This window comes from Quercus robur, chromosome 12 (genome assembly GCF_932294415.1).
Source record: "Quercus robur chromosome 12, dhQueRobu3.1, whole genome shotgun sequence".
Lineage (NCBI taxonomy): Eukaryota > Viridiplantae > Streptophyta > Magnoliopsida > Fagales > Fagaceae > Quercus > Quercus robur.
This window is the reverse complement of record NC_065545.1, coordinates 22,678,843-22,694,661: the sequence shown is the minus strand read 5'-3', so window position 1 is coordinate 22,694,661 and position 15,819 is coordinate 22,678,843. Positions and strand designations below refer to the sequence as shown.

Below are 15,819 nucleotides of genomic sequence, written 5' to 3'. Positions count from 1 at the left end.
TGCTTTTGTCCTAGCATGGGTGTCCTTCCCAAACCACCCACTGGTCTGTCAACTGTCCAGCCATCACCACTTACCTATGCTAGTCGTGCCACATCCCATTCCTAGACAAAAGTCCCATTTTGTTTTCTTGCTCATCGTGGCATTCCCATCCGAATAAGGGTGGACATTCTCTCTCACTATCCATCATGGCATGCACCTAGTGATTCCAACTCATCTTTCCCTCTTTTGGGTCGTATGTCATCCCAGCAACACATTTCTCCCAAAAAAGCTTAAGTGGGAAGCCCAAAATAGGCTTTTCCCTTCTCCCTACCACCAGACCATACCCTCTCTTACCTCTGACTCATGGCTCACCACTCTTGTATTGGCTGGGTACAAGTTGATGGTGCCTGAGCCTTGTGTATGCTCCACTTTCATGTGTGTCCATGGCTTGTCTGTTGTTCATGCGTTTGCCATAACCTGAGGGCTCGTCTGCACATTTTGCTACTTGTTCTTGACCTTTTATGGCATGAATGAGTCTCTGAGCTTTCATTCTTTATTTCTTACTTCTTTCCTGGGCTAGGTCTGCTTGATCGTGGGCCTTTCCTTCTCCAATCCATTCCTTACCCTCTTTTACGGGTCAGTTAATACTTCTGCCATGCCATCCTGATGTTCCTGTCATACTATTATTTGACTTATGCTTGCTGGGCCTCTTTTGGGCTTGCTATATGCTTTCCCTTTGCTCAATTCCAATAACCCAACACTATCATTAGGCTTGTACTCATGCTGTTTTGGGCTTCCTTGGCCCATTTCATCCCTTTCGGGCTTCCTTGGCCCATTTCATTCTTTTAGGCATCCTCAACCCATTTCATTTCCTTGGGCATCGTCGGCCCATTCCAATTCTTCATTCCCATGGGCTTTTGCTAATTCTTTTGGGCTTTCTCGGCCCAAATTACCATATCCTTCCCCTTCGGGGTTTATGAGCTTTTCCACCAACCCTTAGTTACTTAGTTCCTTCCTTTGGTCTCCTTCGGCCCATTCTTACTTACTTTCCACTTCTCATAATGCCCATGGGTTTATCACTTCTTTCTCCGGGCTCCTTTGGGTCCGCTTACTTTCTTTGAGACCCTTTTGCTATCTTTTAGGCCTATGGTCCATTATGCCATTCAAGCTTAATGTTTTTCTTCTCAATTTACTAACTCTTCTTATTTATTTCCCTCCCATATTGTTGGGCATCTTCCTGCTATTGGGCCTTCTCGCCAAAGTGGGAATCAACAAGTGGTATAATGTATTTTTAGAGAGGTCTACTTGGTAGAAAAACATGTAGGACATAATTTTTAGAACTAAGATAATTAGATCTATTAATTATGATAACTTTACCTTAGAATTAAATCATATCCATCCATTAAGAAATGAGTTATGTAGGAGGAACAAATTTTTCCCCAATCAGGTATTGTTCGTTTTGGGAATGGGCCAAGGAGCCGATGCCACCCTAACAAATTTGTTCAATCCCACATCGGGGAGAGAACCCTTGCCTTATAAGCACTTGACCTAAGGAATAGTGTACCATAGTGTGTGTCATCACATCACACACACTATGGTACACCATTCCTTAGGCCAAGTGCTTATAAGGCAAGGATGGGAGGCGTCAATGACACACACTATGGTACACCCTTCCTTAGGTCAAGTGCTTATAAGGCAAGGGTTCTCTCCCCGATGTGGGATTGAACAAATTCGTTAGGGTGGCATCAGTTCCTCGGCCCATTCCCAAAGCGAATAATACCTGATTGGGGAAAAATTCGTTCCTCCCACAAGTGATATGTATTTTCAATCTATGATGCTTCATAATAAGTGATATAATGTATTTTCAATCTATTATGTCCTCTTCATAATAATTTGAATAGTTACTCTTTATTATCAAATACAAATAACTTTACGTTTATTTCATAGGGGAATGGAGAAATGGAACATGCGTTTTGAAGACTTACAAGTAGTGCATATCCAAAATAACCTAATACTTGAATACATAGCACCAACATTTAAACACATAGAAACACTTTTCTCATCTCAATGTAGGACAAGCTTCTATGTTTTTTTTTTAATAGCTTATTTCATAGAAGAAAGGAGAAAAGAAACACATGTTTTGAAGACTTACAAGTAGTGTATATTAAAAAAAGGCATAACTCTTGGATACACAACATCAACTTTTAAACAAACACAAACACTTTATATGATGCATTTGAACTTTGAATTTTTTGATCTCATAAATGAACTCATATATCAAATTTGGTACTATATTCAGATCAACTTAGAGCATTCACATTGGGAATGGCATATGTCATATGTTGGTTCAATTTAGTATAAAAGCCCAAAACCCCCACTCCATCCGGACTTGTAAAAGCTGACTATTGCAAAAAAAATTGCAATTATGCTACAGTACGATTCTAAATGTAGAATCGCACTATAGCTCTATTGTATAATTTTTAATATGTTTTATTCCCTCTATAGTACCATATAAATTTATAGTTTATCACTCTTTCTTTCATTTCTCTGATTCTCTCCATCTTCCATCTCTTCTCTCTCCCTTCTTCTTGTTCTGCCCTCTCTACTCCTCAAACCAGAAACTACCTTTTCTCAAACCCAAAACCTCGTGTGGTGGCGGTAGCGGCAGAGGTAGGCATAGCATAAAAGTTCCGTTGATGTGGCTGTGGTGGCACATGGGTCTAGGTCGATGGTGCTGATCGGCGTGGTGGAATGGCAAGGTGGAGATCTCAACGTGGTGGGTTTCTAGATCGACAGTGGTGGGTTTCAACGTTGTGGTTGTTGGCGAGATCAATAGTTTCTTTGTCTTTTTTTTTTTTTTCCTCTTAGTGATTATGTGGTGGTTGCTTGTTGTAGATGTGGTTGTTGTTGGTGGTTTTTGAAGGCTTCTTTGTTTTTTTTTTTTCCTCTGTGGTGGCTCTTTCTTGCGGTTATGGTTGGTGGGTGGTCTGGTGGTTTGAGTTGTGGGTTTGCTCAAATTGGTGATGGGTTTGGTGTCTAAGTGGTGGTTTTGGTGATTTTTGTGGTGGGTTTCCAGTGGTATTTGGCAGTTTGTGTTTTTTTTTTTCTCTTGTTTTTTTTTTCTTGGTGGTTCTTGTGGTGGCAGTTTCTTGTGTTTATGTGGTGGCTGAGTTTTTAAAAATATTTTTTATGGTGTATTTTAGACACAAAAATGAAGAGGAAAAGAGACAAGAGAGAATGATTGAGAAAAGAGAGAGAGAGGTGATGAAAATATATTTTATTATGTAGATATATTATTTTAAGGAGTAGAATAAGAAAATAAAAGTTGGAATGTTAGGTGTGTTGTAAAATGGTATGGTATAATTGATAAAGTAGCTTTTTGAGATTGTAAAATAGAATAAGATGACATTTCTAACTATGAATGCTTTTACAATTGGGCTTGTAAAAGTCATCCTCTCTTTTGGGCCAATACACTCATGGCCCAAACCCTACAAGAAGAAGAATGGAAACCCCAAAACCTAACACAACCTGAGTGGATCACCTCACTCCCCAAAGGGCAAAATAGAGATTTCAACCTATACTAGCGTCGCGCCTGGAACTCATAAAGGGCCTATTGGAAGGAACCTCTATGGTTTTCCCAAATCGCTCTGATTATTCAACCAAGGCCTCCTCAGTGCACCCATAAGGTAAACCCTAAATTATGATCTCAATCCTTGTCTTTTTACTTATTTGATTTGTTTATTCTATGTATCATTTCATTTCTACTATCTCGTTGCTTAATTTTCTCGTAGATTAACTGAAATAATTTTTTTTTTTTTTCTGTTGTGTTTTTTGTCCTCTGTTTGGTTGGTGAGAAAATGATTGAAATAGTTTAAATCGAATTATTGGGTATCAGATTTAAGACTTAATGATTGAGAAATGAAAACCCATCTGGGCTTTATACGCAAATGCACTTCTATGCTTGGATTTGAAATCTTTCCTGATTTTGATACCGGTAAAAATATCTCTTTATTCTTAGGGAAAAATTTTTGGATTTGATTTTATTGTACCTATTTTTACCTGAAAATTTGTGGGTTTTTTTTTTTTTTTTTTTAATAAAAAGATGCACAGTTTTGCTTGTATTTGTTTGGCTGAGTATTTTTCAAGAAGACCTGCGAGCTTGGTAGGTATTTCGAATTTAGCTTTGTGAATTAGGAATTTTGGTTGATTATAAACGAATTTATTCATTGCCTAGCTATTTTGTTGCTTTGTCGGTTATTTGAATTTTCAATAACTAGTTTGTCAAGGTTTTGATAATGGGTTGCACTCAGACCGTGTGTATTCCATAATCAAGCAGTTTCGTTTAGGTTTTCTTAGAAAGATATAAAAGGAGGCTATATATTTTCTTGGAGCTGATAATTGGACAAGAAAAACTTTGAACTATAAACTGAACTTGGTATGACAGACCTATATGATGTATATTGATAGGCCACAAACTAAATGACCCCTTGTGATAGAAATTAATTAATTAATTAACCAAGTTATTAATTAATCAATTTATCATGCAAACGCGTGGTAGCACAAACAAATCACCAATAAACTAATAATCCAGCGGAAAATAAATAATACGGTGATTTGTTTACGAATGGGGAAAACCTAACGGCAAAAACCCCACCGGGTGATTTTCAGGTCACCACTCCCGAAACTCCACTATTATCACAACAAACGGTTACAAGTAAATGAATCTCAAGTACCTTACCAACCTACAGTTGAACCCTTACCCCAATACCCAATTGGACTTGTTCTGTAGTGACAGTTCCCCTTTTGATGCACGACTCCCAAGTACGTGACTAACCAATTACGCGGATCCCAGTACGTGACTTCAATCACCAACTAAGAAAGTTGTTGGTTGCAAAGTTCTTCAGTTCATCCACACGATGAAGATCAAGAAAATGCTTGGTTACAAAACCCTACGATGCACATACACAGCAACTTCTTCAAGAGAAAGAGATGAACTAGGGCATGAACTAGGGCAAGAACTTCATCTCCGATCACAATTTGCTTGAATAGAGTTTGCTCAAAACTTGTGTAACTTGTGAACTGTTTGACGGCCCTTAAAACAATCATTTTATATGTCTAGGGTTAGGAGAAAAGAAGGCCCTAAGACATATTTACGGATTCCAAGAAAATCATATTTGAATTCTGAAAATCTTAAACCTCGACAGAAAGGAGGTGTCGAGCAGGTGTCGAGCACACCGAACTTTGAACAACTTTCTTAAGCTCGATAAATACAGCTGTCGAGCCAGCTGTCGAGCTTTAATGATTTTGCACTATGAACTTGTTTTCTTGGACAAACTTGAAGGCTTCAATACTTGATCTTGAAACATGGTTTCTTGAAGTATTTAAACACATTCTAAATCTACCCAAATACAAGTAAAGTGCGTTTTGTCAAAGGATAAACCAATTACATAAAATCATGACATATGTTCTTAACATGTGAAACACATATGTCCTAACATACATAAAGGTTAATGTGCCGAAATAGCTGAAATAAGTTTAAAATTTTTCCCAAAAAATGTGAAGAGTAGAAAATTTTCTTTCTTATAAACAAATATATGAGATTCCCCGGTTGAAATCTGCTCTTGATTATACAATTCAATGCCTGGGTATGATGCTGGTCAGGTTGTAATTAACGTTGATTCTAGCAGCATCTGGTATCAAGATTTTCACCTTATAGTAGAGTGCAATGTCTAATTTGTCTATGTTTCTTTCCAGGCTGCACTGAAACTGATATCAATCTGTAATATATTATGCAGCAGAGACACTAGTTGATTGACCTGATATGAAATAGAAACGTAGTTTGTCATTTGCTAATTCACAAATAATCGATTGGCTTGTTACTTGTACATTGTTCTTCTTAACAAGAAAATAAAAACTGGAAATTATATGTTTTCTACTTGCAGATTTTACAAGCTTCCAACAAATAAGCAAAATGGCTGGTTCCAGGGTTGCTCATGCCACCTTGAAAGGACCTAGTGTTGTCAAGGAGCTATGCATTGGGATGGCACTTGCTTTGGCTGCAGGGAGCCTCTGGAAAATGCACCACTGGAATGAGCAGAGGAAAGTGAGGCAATTTCATGACTTGTTGGAGAAGGGTGAGATCAGTGTTGTTGTCCAAGAAGAATAGATCTTTGTAATTTCTGTCCTGGTTCAATGGACACGTTTGGCAGTTTGTTGATCATTTTGTGCTCCCCTCTATTTGTCTATTGAACCTAAGATGAGCTTAGTTTGGATTTTAAGTGAATAAATATTGTGTACTGATTTTGCTTTAGGTATAAAACACATGTAAGTTTCATGATATTTGCATGTGGTTGGTCTTATGATTTTGCTCAAGTGAAAGATGTAATTGTCCACTGTTATGCTGCCTCTCATGGGTGTACTGCCCATAATATTTTTTAAGCTCGATAATAATCCAATGAAATGAAGCTCTCACAAATGAGCAAAACTATAAAACTAAACTGGCTGCAAGTTGTATGCACTGTCCTTTGTTTGATTCTATATATCAGGGTGACTTATTTGCGTGCAGTAGTCACATGCAGAGCAATTTGTTTCAGTCTTACGGCTACGGGCAAGTTGTATAATTGCATGGTGTAGTATCAAGTATGTGTCTGTTTTGACTCTGAAAATGAATGCAACATTGCTAGTTTGCTATTAATTTAAGTGGAGTAATGCGGATGTGATGAACTTGGCCCTTACACAAGGATCATGTGCAAAGATGCAAAAGGGGCTGGATAAAGCTATTTTTGCTTTGAGATAATTCAGGAATTTGTTGACGTCATTCTGTAGGCAACATGCCTGCTTAAAAGCGAATACGGATAATTTCATTAATAACGCAGAGGACAACGGTGACAAAAATGAAGGTGGAAGTCTCATGATACGTTAAATATAAAATACTATTCCAAATATTACAGGCAATCTAAGAATTACATGACTTTGGTCTTAATTACATTCTATAAAATGTAAAATTACATGAATAGGAAATTAATTTAAGAACCCTTAATCTAAGTTCGGAGGATAATGAGGTGATTGGTGTTGGTGTCAAGGTTAGCGCGCTAGGCAATGCCAGCTACAACGTTTTAAGGTACATCTATAAGTTTAACTACAAGATGGGAAAGTGTTAAATATCCACCTTGTCAAATAAATTGGTCTTCTAAACTGTGGTTTACATTCCTTAAACAAATACTATACCATACAGTATACGCAAACAAGAGCATTGCAATTTTGAAAAGATGGAGATGATGAACAGAACATATGAACATTGTAAAGTTGTGATTTACAACTATGTATATGTTGGTTTTAATTCCGTGTCAAATTTGATTGTAATTCTGTTCAATCATTTCTCTGTATTTTTGTGAGATTTTTTATGAAAGGGCTATGTGTGAGAGTTTAGTGAATAATCTATTAAGAAGTGGTTTTCACGACTTGACTCTAGACTGCTGACCCGCAAAACAAGCCACGTAAGAAGCACATGCTAGAATTTGAAGAGTCCTTGACAGGTTGGATTTCGCAAGTGACTCGCGACTTCGGCCATGTCACGAGTGACTCGCGAAACTCACTGTCTGTTACTTTTCTGAAGTGTGACTTTTCCCATTCTTTACCAACACTATATAAACCCTCATTACCCACAAAATATAAGGAGTATTTTCTGAAGAAAATTTTGAGAGAGAAACCCTAGCCAAACACTTGAGAGTTTGAGATTGTTTTTACCCACAATCTTCTACATCATTTCTCTAAAGTTTTCATCTACTCTCACCTCTCCATCTACACATCCATGAGAGGTTCTTAACCCAAACACTTACCTCACCCACTTTGAGTGTTGAGAGAAGTTTCGGTGCTTTTGGGAAGTATTGGAAGAAGCCATTGAGTAGCAGATGCAATCGGGTGAAATTGCAGGATTCAGATAAGTAGTGAAGACAAGACTCCGAAAAGTCCGTTGGTAGCAGGAGCTTAAAAGGCTCAGGTACATTGGATAGATTAGGCTTAGAGGGTTTTTTTTATATTCGTGTAATCCAACTTATTTACTAGTGGATTGATTTCGGCTTGGAGGGCCGCAAAGAGGTTATGGTGGGCCTTTTGTGATTTTGGGCTAGACTGCCTCCTGCTACACTGGGCCTGAGTGTTCTGGATAAGAGAGTTGGGACCGGTCCAATTGTAACTCACTTTAGTTTGGTTTGCGCACAAATTATGCCCAGTTTGCCAAAATTTTAGTCACATGCCCATGGCAAGCGAAATTGCCACAAAAGAATTATGGCGAATAAATGTAATAAAACAATGATAACGAAAGTACTGTTAGGAAAAATAAGAGATTCTTAATTAAAAACAAGTAGAAAGAGCACATTATAGGTGAAATTGCAAAGACAAGAGAAGAAACAATAGCAATAAGTGGCAAAATCAAAGAAGTAAAAGATTAGTTTGCCATGTTCAATTGTGTTATGGGGCTAAGGCCAAGGAGGTAACCACTTCCTCAATGTGGATAACCTCACAAGATAATCTTATGTAGAAATTATCCATTTTGAGGGAACGAGCCTGAATGGCTTGTGCCTAAACGAGTTCTTTATTCTCAATAGAAGGTAGGTTTTTAAAGGGAGAGAAGAGATTTTGCCTATTGGTGCATGCCTGCCATTCTACACTCCTTATTTCTTTTCTTTCTCTTTTCTCTCCGTTTTTTGTTACTTTCATTCTTTCCCACTCCTCTCTTTCTTTCTGAATGCTTGCTCACGTGGTGTTATGGTGATGGTAGTGTAGTAATTCTCCTCTAGAGGTTGCTATGGTTGTGGTTGTGTTACTATCCATAGCAAGGACCCTTTATATACTACCTGTCGTGACTGTTTTTTACCATTTTAGTTTTTAACCACTTTTGTCTGGTTTAGAGTGTTCCTCCCGACCACCCATTGGTTTGTCAATTGTCCAATCACCACCACTTACTTGTGCTGGTTGTGCCACTCACCATTACTAGACAAAGAATCTTATTTTGTTTGCTTGCTCACCATGGTATTCTCTCTTACGATCTCGTATAGCATGCACCTAGTGGTTCCAACTTATCCTGCTTTCTTTTGGGTAGTATGTCATCCCAGCAGGACGTCACCCCCAAAAAAATATGAGCGGGAACCCCAGAATAGGCTTTCTTTTCTCCCCACCGCCAGACCATACCCTCTTTTACCTCTAGCCCATGACCCATCATTCCTGTATTAGCTGGGTACGGATTGGTAGTGTCTGGGCCTTGCGCGTGCTCTACTTCCTGTATACATTGAAAGCTTGTCTGCTACTCATGCGTTTGCCATGGTCTGAAAGCTCATCTGTGCATTCTGCCGCTTATCCTTGACTTCTTATGGCGTGAACTGTTTTCTGATCTTTCATTCTTTATTGGCTTGCTCCTTTCAAGGGCTAGGCCTTGATTGATCGTGGATTTTTCCCCTTTTAGCCCATTCTTTGCTCCTTCTGTAGTCTTGTTGCCATTCCTGCCATACCACTCTATCATTCCTGTCGTGGTGTTATTTGACCCGTGCTTGCTGAGCCTCTTTAGGCCTACTATCTGTTCTCTCAATGACTCAATGTGGTCATTGGATTTATACTCACGCTACTTTGGGCTTTCTTAACCCATTATATTGCTCGTGGGCTCCTTTGTCTCATTTCTTTCTTCTTGAGCATCCCTGGCCTATTTGCTTTCCTTGGGCATCCTTGGCCATTTTCTAACTCTGCATTTTTATGGACTTTTACTAACTCTTTTGAGTTGCCCTAGCCCAATTATCTTATTCTTCATCCTTGGGGCTTATGGGCTTTCCACTAACCCCTTACTTTCTTACTTCATTACCTCGGGCTTGCTGTGGCCCATTCTCACTTTTCTACATTTCATAATGCCCATGAGTTTACTACTTCTCTCTCTGGGCTCCTTTAGGCCCATTTGCTTTCCTCAAGTCCCATTTACTTACTTTATCGGCCTATTATCCATTGTCCCTGCCATTCAGGCGTAATGATTTTTTCTATTAATCTACTAACTCTATTCTGTCCATATTGTTGGGCTTCTTCATGCTACTAGGCTTCCAAAACGAGCATCAACAAAGGTTTTTCGCCGAGTACTTCGGTTTCCTCTTCAATAACATATCTCGGTGTTATCTTGTATTTGCATCTCTCTTTCCAACTCTTTAAGCTTTACATTTATTGCTTATTGTACTTGCTTATGGCTTAGAGTAGTGTTCTGGTTTATTGCGCATGCTTTACTCTTATTCCGCACTTAGATAAGTTAGAGTAAAAGCAATTAAACCATAATTTAAAATTTGGGGTCTAAACAAGCATTAGTATTTTCAAACTAATTGAGCTAGTTGAGCTTTCAAACATGTTACGAGAATTGAAACATGTTATTGCAAACTTGAGAAATTGCAAGAAATAACATAGTTTTGCATGACATTGATGACAATCTCAGATCTAGCATATGATTATTTTATGATTAAGAGAAGAACATGCAAGCATTATCATGCATAGATCCTAAATATTATAACGTCACCACAAAGCATGTTCATTCAATAATAACACTAAAACATAGCAACACTAACATGCATCAAAATAAAACAAACAACAAAAAGGGGAAAAAGTTGTCTAGAACTTTAGAGAAGAGGCAACAAAATACTTTGTCGCAATCCAAGACTAGGAAAATCAGATGTACATGACCTTCTCTTTTTTGCTTCCTCTAGAGCTGTAGGAGAATGGGGGTGCCTTTGACTAGAAGGGGTAGGTGAGCTGGCTCAAGGTTGGTAGGATTAGAAGACAAGAAAGGAACCTAGTGACAACCACATTGTTTCCTTTTTTAAATTAAAATCGTAGAAATACCAGGATTCTGGCAAATTTTAAGCCATATATAATTGACTTCAGTATTAATTAGCCCCAAATTATTGCCTAATTATCTATATTAAAAAGTCAATTTCACCAATTAATTAGGGCTTTTTAATATTTGACAGTCTCTAAATCATCAATTGTGAACTTCCTTATGATTGTTTTAAGTTTAATCCAATATGATTATAACACATCATTAATTTAAAATTCATTTCTCACTGAACCAATCAAAATTAATTTGATTGTGATTAGATTTAATCATGTGGATGCATATCAGCCGTTCAAATTTAATTTGAGCTCATAACATATTGTTTTTTTTTTATCATTAATACTTTCAGATTTGATTCATGTAAAGTAATTGAAAATCCAACAATCAAAATTACAATTCTACTCCTAAAATGTTAAATTATGGTTCCACGTTATTTGCACATAATTATATTTTTGGTAAGAATTAACAGCAAAAAATAAATGATACGTAGATAAGTACAACAAAATTGTTGATTTCGATGATATAAGGAGCAAAATATAACCAGGACACTGATGATAATTTAAAATGCAAAAGTTTAATTTGCAAAAAAATAATAAAATAAAAAATAAATAAAAATCCCGTATAAAGTGACGTGATGGCACCCTTCTCTTCCCGCGGATATCGCTTTTTCAAACTTGCCATTATAAAGTTCGTTACTCCTTTTAAAAACCCTAGACACACTCCTTCACTTCAATTCACTCTCATCTGTTATTCTCGCTCTCGCTCTCGCTCTCTGCGCTATTAATCTTCTTCAGGTACCAATCCTCGTTTTCTTTCTCGCTTACTTTTTTTTTTTTTTTTTTTCTTTAGTTTATGATCTGATCACAGTTTCGCGGTAAAATTTACTGGATGTTTGGTTGGGTGGAAAATCTTTTTTTTTTTTTTTTTTGTATGTCTTGTTGTTTTAATTGTAATTGAGAATTATATTATAAATTAGTAACTGTTTTGTAAATCGCTATGGAGTAGCTAGCATGTTTAAGCAAATTTCATTCCTTTTATTTTTATTATTATTATTTTTTTTGGTAAGATTTCCCATGACCTAGCTATTTTATTTCTTAAACTAATGAACGTTCTTAGTGGTGTTTTAAGCCAATGCTCAGAGGTTTTGGCATATTGTTTTATTTTTGCGTACCAAATATGTTGTCTATTGGTGTTAATGATCATGTTTGGCCTTTCGGTGAGGGGGCCCGAAGTCCGAAGTAGGTGTTTCTAACCTATGAAGCACGGGTGCGTTTCGAGACTCGGGTGCGGGTGCGGGTGCGGGTGCGGGACTCGGCAATTTTTGAAAAAGGTGGGTGCGGGTGCGGCAAGACTCGGCGATTAAAAAATTATTAAAAATATTTTTATAATATATGTTTAATATATTGCTAAGCATACTTTTACTTTTTCACATTATATAAACAAATACCAAATTTAAGAGCAATAGATAACAACTAAAACATGATGTTCATAAATTAAATATAATCCACAAGATTGAAACTAAAACATTCCATGATGTTTGGAAATTAGAATACAACTCATAAGTTTGAAACTAAAACAAAATAAAAGATAATCAACAAAACAATCAAACACAAATATCATCATCCTCAAGATCAATAGCTTCACTTCGAACTTCACTTTCACTAGTAGTAGCACTAGTGTTAACATTCCCAATAACTATAGCCTCCAACTCTGGCTCATCAAGTGTAAGAGCTGCATTCTCAAGAATTCCAGCTCCTCCATGCATGTCGCTCTCATTCCAAGAGTCTCCCGCAATATCCCACATCTTTGTTGCGGTATGTATGTACTCTTCATTGCGCCTTGACAAGAGTCGAAGATTAGAATGCACATATACCAAATCCTCAGCGCGTGCAGGAGCCATTTTGTTTCTTTTTAAGGAATGAATGAATTTGTATGTGCTCCAATTTCTCTCAGCACATGAGGATGAGCAAGGTTGTCCAAGAAGTTTAAGGGCAAGGGTTTGAAGAGTTGGAAATGCGGAGCCATGGTATTGCCACCAAACCAACGGTAGTAAGGTCCACCTATCCGTCAAGGCACTTGGTGAAGGAAACCTCCCTCCTGAAAATTTAGCAAACTCATACTTCACCACCGTTAAGTCATTCTCATCTTCAAAGTATCGCTCCAAACACTTGCTTCTTTCCATAGAAATTTCATGATCCCGATGTGGAGGGATGCGTTTTGGATTCTCCGAAATCCATTCAATGGAATAATACCTAGTTAAAGATTAAAAAACAAATATAGATCAAATGTGTGTTTTACTAAAGGGTGAACTAAGGAAAATAGATAATGAATGTACTTACTTAGGATTTAAGGAATGAGCCAAGCAATGTAGTGGTGTAGAATTTTTAGTCCACCGATCAATGAGTATATCATACACCACAACCCAAAATGAGCTATATTGATCATCTTCCAAGCCTTCATGCCGATATATCACTGCTTTCACCTTCTCTATCATGGAATCCCACATCTCATACACAAGATGAAGACAAGGCTTATCTGTGTCGGCTATTCGTAGCATATCATAAATGGGTGCCGTGAATTCAAGGATATAATCAATATTATCCCACCAAAGATCACTTAGAATCATATCTTTCACCTTTTGAGCTTTTCCAACGTCATCCTCCCTATAAGAAACCCATTGGTCACTAATAGCCATGGCTTGAAGGCATCTTTTTATCAACTTCAACCTTTTCAATGTTACAACCACCGAAGCAAACCTAGTATCAGCAACTTGGAGCAATTTTAATGGACAAAATTCATTAAACATTGCCAACCTCATAGAATGGTTCATGATAAAAACACGTATGAAGGATGCATCATCAGCAACACGTGTAATCCAACTACATTCCTCATATGTAACTTCATTCTTTTCAGTATTTTTTGCTGCACAAATATTCTTCAAAGCTAGATTGAGAGTGTGGACAACACAAGGTGTCCAAAATATTTTAGGATACTCACCCTCAATAAGAGCTCCAGCAGCCTTCATCACATTTGCATTATCAGTGATGACTTGGACAACTTTTTCATGCCCAATCTCTTTTATAGCATCCTTCAACACCCCAGCAATGTAATGCTTATCTTTGAACTCACCTGACCCATCAATTGCCTTTATAAATACTGGACCCCCATCTGATACAGCCATAACATTAATAAGAGGCCTCCTTTGTGGATCTGACCATCCATCAGAAACTATACTTACACCATTTTCAAGCCAAGAGTCCTTAATTGGTTTCAAGAGTCTTTCAACATGGGCTCTTTCCTTTTGCAAAAGTGTTGTTCTCAAAGCATTATATCCAGGAGGAAGATAACCCGGAATGCTATGAGTAGCAGCAAATGCATAGGAACTACGATAATGTGGGTTCCTTGCAAAGTTAAACGGAAGCCCACCGGTGTAAAACATCCTAGCAATTCTACTATCTAAATCATGTCTAGCATTATTCTGAAATGCTTTCTCCAAAGTAGTATTCATAGTCACCTTCCTCCTCTTAGCATCAACCGGATTTGTACTATGACTACTATCACTCCCTTCTTGTCTCCGAAATGGGGAAATAGGTATCCCACGGCCTGGGGGAGGTGGAGGTGGGGGTAAGGGAATTTGACTTCTCTGTTCTTGCTCTAACTTATTAGCCTCAACTTGATCATGCATTCGCTGCATTTCCAACCTATGGCTCTTTGACACATTACGGCATGCTCTAATACCTTTGCCGGAAATTTGTAATAAATGAGCCTTAACCCTAGAATAGGATCCCATAAAAACTATATCACAATAGTTGCACTTAAAATATGTGTTTCCACCAGATTTAACAGATGCACCAGCCGGTTTTTCTACTTTAGTAACATACTGCCAAAGAGGAGATTCAGCATTTGACACTTCTTGTGAACTTTCTGTGCTATTAACTTCGTCCATTGTAAATTCAATAGATTCAATTTAACCTACAAATAATAACTATTAACTAAATAAATTAATGATAAATCAAACCAATTCACAGCAACAAACACAGCAGCCAGGTTCACAGCAAAAAAATGCAAAACCACAGAACCAAAAAAACCATTTAACTCTCACAAATAACCTACAAATAATAACTATTAACACAATAAATTAATGATAAATTAAACCAAGTTCAGTAAAAAAAACACAGCAACCAGAAGTCCAGAACACAGCAACCACGTTCACAGCAAACAAACACAGAACCCTTTAAGGCTTTAACTCCCACAAACCACAAATCACATGTTAACAAAACCCTTTAAATCCCACAAGAAATAATTGAAAAAACAAGTAAAAAAACACAGCAAGCAGTCAAGGATATAAATTTTCAGATTCAAAGAGAAATTGTAAAGAACAAACAATAAAAATTCAAGAAAAGAGTAAAGAGAGAGCACACCTGAAGGCTGAAGCAGGGCAGTGTGCACACAGCACTCACAGAACGCTCAAAACGCAGAGAATAGAGAAGAGGGACGGAGCACAGTGACACACACAGAGAAGGGAGATGAGGGGCGGAGTGAGAGAGATGGACTTTGAGAGTTTGGACGAAATGTGAGGGTTTGAGGGGGTCTGGGCACTTAGGAGTCTTAGGTTTAGTAATACGGTGCGTTTTGCACCTTTTTTCTTTTTTTTTTTTTTTTTTTTTTTTTTTTAATTTCGGCCTGACTCGGCCGTTTCGGCCGTTTCGGCCGATACAGGCCGAGTCGGGCCGATTTCGGCCGCGTCGGCGCCGATTTCGGCCGTATCAGCGCCGATCTGAGCCGCGTCGGCCCGCGTCGGCCCGATTCGGGCACTGCCACGTGGCGGGACGCGGCACGACGCGGGACGGACGCGCGGTCTGCGGCGTCCCTCCCGCGTCGCCGCGTCCCGCCGCGTCGGACGCGGGTGCGCGACCCTGGGTGCCGCGTCCGTGCATCCCAGTTTCTAACAGAGATGTGTATCGGATTTTTAAAAGAGGGGTCCT

General features: G+C 38.1%; 2 protein-coding genes across 2 annotated transcripts; one reads left to right on the top strand and one right to left on the bottom strand.

The window, feature by feature from the left end:
- Positions 1-3,563: 3,563 nt before the first annotated feature.
- Positions 3,564-6,351, top strand: LOC126710038 (cytochrome c oxidase subunit 5C-like). The gene is made up of 2 exons (XM_050410418.1): positions 3,564-3,665; positions 5,922-6,351. Exon 2 carries the CDS (start codon positions 5,951-5,953, stop codon positions 6,143-6,145), a length of 195 nt encoding a protein of 64 aa, XP_050266375.1. The 5' UTR covers positions 3,564-3,665; positions 5,922-5,950; the 3' UTR covers positions 6,146-6,351.
- A 5,945-nt stretch (positions 6,352-12,296) lies between these two features.
- Positions 12,297-14,780, bottom strand: LOC126708303 (uncharacterized). The gene is made up of 2 exons (XM_050408104.1): positions 13,174-14,780; positions 12,297-13,086 (listed from the first exon to the last, which is right to left on the bottom strand). Exons 1-2 carry the CDS (start codon positions 14,778-14,780, stop codon positions 12,438-12,440), a joined length of 2,256 nt encoding a protein of 751 aa, XP_050264061.1. The 3' UTR covers positions 12,297-12,437.
- Between the last annotated feature and the right edge of the window lie 1,039 nt (positions 14,781-15,819).